Below are 5,042 nucleotides of genomic sequence, written 5' to 3' on the forward strand. Positions count from 1 at the left end.
TTCCCTCCTCATAAAACATTGTACATGACTTAAGCCTTTACTTTCCCAAGACATACTAAAGTGCTGAGTCACTAGAAAAAAAAAAGAAGAAAGTAAAGGAAGAGTGATCTTGATTCTTAGGGCTAGCCTCAGTGATGACCTAAGCCACACTTTTTTTTTCCCCAGTTGTGATTCTTTTCTTCGATGCTGAACGACGTCACATTGCACAATCTTAAATGAGGTTTCCAATCAGCTCCACCCACTCTGGCCCCACCTCCACGGTCCAACAAAGATTTTATCAAATGTGGGATTTTCCCATGAGTCTCAAAATTAGAGTCTCAACTCCCAATAAATATGAGACAGGAGATGTCTGAAGCTCATTCTGCTCCTGAGCCCACCAGGAACGAAACAGAGCTAGCTCCATCTTGCCCTCCATCCACCTTCCAGGAACAGCTATGAAGTTCCTCTCCACAAGTAAGTGAAGGAAACCCCTAGCCCTCGAAGTGCTGGCTGATGGTGCTCCTCCCGTATGAGGGAGGAGGTGTGTGGCTGAGTGAGTGCTGGCTTCCAGCCAGCATCAACAGCAGGCTCCCAGCTGTGCTGTCAGCTCACTGGCTGTTCTCCCTTCCTTTCCGTCCAGGCACCTTCCGTCCCCTTGCCTTCTTGGGGCTGCTCTTGGTATCAGTTACTGCATTCCCCACTGCACAAGTTCAGCACGACTTCACAGCTGATACGACAGATGAGATGACTACAGCTGAGATGACTACAACAATGCCAAATAAACCAACAACCTCTGCTTCACAAGTCTTTCAAATGTTTATGCGAGTTTACCAGGCTGTCAAGGAACTGAAAAATGAGGTGGGTAACTTGGTGGCCCGCACATGGGCATTCATTCATTCTCCTTCACCCAGAATGGACAAGAAGCTTGTGTGTTGGGAGGTCTGTGCTGGGTTCTGGGATAGACTAGACTGTGGTCTGTATTTCTTCTTTGCTAGTGGTATCAGGAAGTTTCTTTACTTTCTGAAAAAATGCAGAATGGGGCTGGAACTCATATTCCCTCATTCATTTTTGGCTTCACACTTAGCCTGAATGGTCAAGAATTCCTTTTCTGTGACCAAAGAGTAAGGTCCACCAACATTCATTTGTCCCTTGGACTTTGAGAGGATTAGAAAAATGCCACTAAAATGAATGTTCAGTTTCTCAGGCAGTTTGCAGTACTTTTACGTCACATAAATTTAGTGGTTAGGACTCTCCAGGGTCATTCTGGCCAAAATGCTACTTCAAGACTCGTCAAAGGGACAAAGTCATAAATAGGTTAAAGTATCTCCCAACTTTAAATGAAAGTGTTTCAGCTGTTTGATAGAAATAAAAGAGCACAGGAGAGAGAAGATTAAAAGTCAAGATTCTCATTGCTAAGCTTAGTAATCCTGGGCAAAATCTGTACCATTTCTGGATTCTTATCTGTAAAATTATGGAGTTAAACTAGATCTCACAAGACCTTCCAGATGGGTCATTCTATGGTTTATATTTTATTTGTCCTAAACTATCTTTGAAATTATTACCACTTTTTGTTTTTTTAAGACAGGGTCTTGCTGTGTAGTTCAGGATCTTACTGTGAAGGTCAGGATGGTCTTAGCTCACTTTGTAGCCTACACTAGCCTCCAACTCTCAGTGATCTTCCTGCTTCAGCCTCCCAAGTATTAGGATTACTGGCATGTGCTACCTCTCTCGGCTGTTAACACTTATTAAGTACCAACCACAAGCTATGTACTTTATATATAATTAGTATATCTAATCATCTAAAGAAACATGCCAGAGATATGTTTAGTGATTCTCAATTTGGAAATAAGAAACTGAGATTCAGAATAGAGAACAAACCTAGAGTTCCAGGTGAGCCTGGAATTGAGCCCAACTAATTCCACTACACTCTGCTTGTCAAGATGCCAATAAATTTTGACTTCCTTTTTTCAAAACAGACTTTCCTGACTGTAGTAGAACATAATTGGCCCTCTAGTGGTGTTTGTTTTAGGGGCACTTAAATGACAACAATTCTGGTATTCTTTCCTAGATGAACAAACATAATGTTGAAAAGGCAATTTTAAACAATCTGGACCTCCCAAAGTTGAAGCTAGAAGATGGATGCTTCTTCAATGGATACAACTGGGTATGAGCACGTCACATTTACTTCTAGCCATTTCCTTTTAGCCAAAGTTCTCCCTCTTGCACGCAGTGTCTACAGATACATAGTCCTGCACAGGCAACAAAAATAGGATAGATGCAAAGAACATTATATAAAGTCCATGAGGAGCTGACAACTTTTTAAAGGCAGTTTATCTTTGACAAGGCATGAATTTTCTTTGTGTGTTGGAACTTTTTTTTTTTTTTTTTTTTGACAGAATCTTGCTATGCAGTTCAGCTTGGCCTTGAACTCCTTGTGTAACCCAGGCTGGCCTCAAACTCACAGCAATAATCCTGCCTCAGTCTCCCAAGTACTAGGATGATAGGCACAGGCCACCACACTCAGCCTGTTAGGTGCTTTTCATAACTGCCAAATATTAGAAACCCCAGCAAGATTAGCTACTTCAACCTTAATAAGGCGGTTGGGGAAGGATTTCTCCTCTTTGGCTGTTACTGGCAGGATCCAGGTCCATCTTCCCTGCTGAGTTCATTCTCCACATACCTCTCCTTCCAGACAGTGAGATAACTTGCACTGACTTATGATTATGCCATAAAAGGAGATTTCAAACCAGCATTAACAAGGGTAGGAGTGCAAGAAGAGTATCAGGGGGAGTTAGGAAAGGATTCTCACTGCCACACTCTTGGATCCGTTGGGCTCTAGGTAAAAGTCAGTAATTGTACCTCTGACAGTCCAGATATTCAAAACAAGATGGTGGATGCTGCTATTCAGTGTCTTAAGCTAATTTTCTAGATGGGCAAAGAAAGGGCTGAATTGTAGGAAGCTTAACTTTTCAAATTGATTCTTGTCTCCTAGCAGTAACAAATTTTCCTACCATCTCTTTTTCATAGGAAACATGCCAGTTGAAAATCACCCCTGGTCTTTTCAAGTTCCAGACCTACCTGCAGTCCATGCAGAACAAGCTTCAGAATGAGTCTGAAAACAAAAAAGCTGCAAACATATACGCTGGTATCAAAAGCTTGAGTCTGTTCATGAAATCTAAGGTGAGTGTGCCTCATCTTTTATGGGGCAAGGAGAAAAGAAGCTCAAGGAAAGTACCTGACAGCTCAGGGTGTAATTCTGTTTTGACAGAGATGGCTACATTCAAATGAGAGGGTCTGAACAACAGTTCCTAATAGTTGAACACTGTTTTATCTCTTCTGCAAAGAACATTGATAACTGCATTTAAAATTTGAAATATTAAACTACGTGAATTTAAACATCAATTTCTAATATCTTAAGAAACAAGAAAAAATATCTGTTAGAGTTAAACAGAAGCATGTTTAACCTCACTCAGGGAGCCATTATAAAAGAACAGATGTCACAAAAATGATTTTAATATTTTAATCACTGTCAAGTGACATTCTTGTTTCCAGAGAGTTAATGTAGAAAATTGGTCAAAGACCAAAGACTGGGAAAGAAAAGATAAGGGCTTTCGCTACCACCAGCTAACTATTAAATGGCAGATCATGGGAGAGTTGATGGCTCAGAGAGTGGATGAACCAAGCAAAGTACAATGAGAGGATGCTAGAAGAAAATTCTGGGTATAAAATTTGCTTCTACAACTTCTAATTTTTTGCCTTAAACCAATCCTTTCCATATTTTACTGTGCACAGGAGTACCCTGGGCTCTGGGTTCACCGCAGTCTGATTTATCAGGTCTGGGGTCAGGCCCAAGATTCATATATATCTAAGGCGCTCCCCAGGGATGTCAATGCTGCTCTACTCCAGGGCCACACTTTGAGGTGCAGGGGCTTTTGTAAGCTATTTATTGCCATGTGAGCAGCTGTATAGAAAAGTGTTTCCAGGCATCTTTACAACACCACATCAGTGAACTTTCAACAGCTCCTGAATAGAGAGGAAAACTGGAGTAAAGTACTAGATTCAGAACCCATTAAATTGCCTTTAGCTATAAGTTCTTCTTTACTACCCCTTTGGATAACAGAAGAGAAGACAAATAAGATAATGGCTTTGCCCTCTGGATATTTACCATCTAATGGCAAACAGCAGCAAAGAGATGACTAGAATTTAGTCACTGGGAAAGGATCTTTCTCGGGGTGGGCTTGGAGCAAAACCTCCTGCAAGCGGATGAATCAGGGCTGCTAACCCAAATTAGTCTCATTCACCCCAAATTTAAACATCTTCCCACAGCCCAGAGCATCCCTCCACCACAAAGTACTTGTGCAGCATGTAAACAATCCTCTCTGCTTTCTTTTCCTTTCAGATAAACAATACAGAACAGATGGAATTCCTGAGCCCAACTCCAGATGCCACCCTGCTGGAGAAACTGGAGACACAGAGTCAGACTCAGATGCTTTTGATAGCTGAAATCGTCCTTCAGCGCCTTGAAGAATTTCTGCAGGATAGTCTGAGGGCTATTCGGAAAGCAGATTGGGAAGGCAGAAACTAGTATCAGTTCATGGGCATTTCTTCCTATGGTCAGAAAACATGTCCTGTCCACTGAGTATTTACCTTATCTTGTTCTCTACGAAGAACTGACTGTATAAGTGTTAGGACACTATTTTATTATTTTTAATTTATTGATAATTTAAATATTTGAAATTTGAGTTAACTTATATTTGACTGATATTTATAATTTTATGAAGTGCCAGTTGAAATATTATATGTAATGGTTTTAAAATTATAATATATAATTTGAAATTATAATATAAAGGTTTTGAGTATTCTGTTTCAGAGCCAGATCGTTTTTTTGAATGTATAAGCTTACCTCAATAAATTGCTAATTTATATACATTTTAAAAGAAATGTTTGTGTTGCATTTTTTATAATGGTTAAGCTGTCTTTTTAACCACAAAAATCCATATTCTTTAAAAAATCAGCAGTTAAGCCTGTGTCTCTGTGTGCGTATGTGTGCGCGTGCATGAGAT

At 40.2% G+C, this 5,042-nt stretch overlaps 1 protein-coding gene across 1 annotated transcript; it reads left to right on the top strand.

Annotated features, from left to right (window-relative positions):
• The first annotated feature begins 305 nt into the window (after window positions 1–305).
• Window positions 306–4,834, top strand: Il6 (interleukin 6). The gene is made up of 5 exons (XM_013152399.3): window positions 306–453; window positions 620–837; window positions 2,048–2,143; window positions 3,007–3,159; window positions 4,379–4,834. Exons 1-5 carry the CDS (start codon window positions 435–437, stop codon window positions 4,562–4,564), a joined length of 672 nt encoding a protein of 223 aa, XP_013007853.1. The 5' UTR covers window positions 306–434; the 3' UTR covers window positions 4,565–4,834.
• The last annotated feature ends 208 nt before the right edge of the window (window positions 4,835–5,042 follow it).

Source organism: Cavia porcellus, unplaced genomic scaffold (assembly GCF_034190915.1).
Source record: "Cavia porcellus strain 051 isolate PalLab524CR breed Dunkin Hartley unplaced genomic scaffold, mCavPor4.1 scaffold_2, whole genome shotgun sequence".
NCBI classification, from domain to species: Eukaryota; Metazoa; Chordata; class Mammalia; order Rodentia; family Caviidae; genus Cavia; species Cavia porcellus.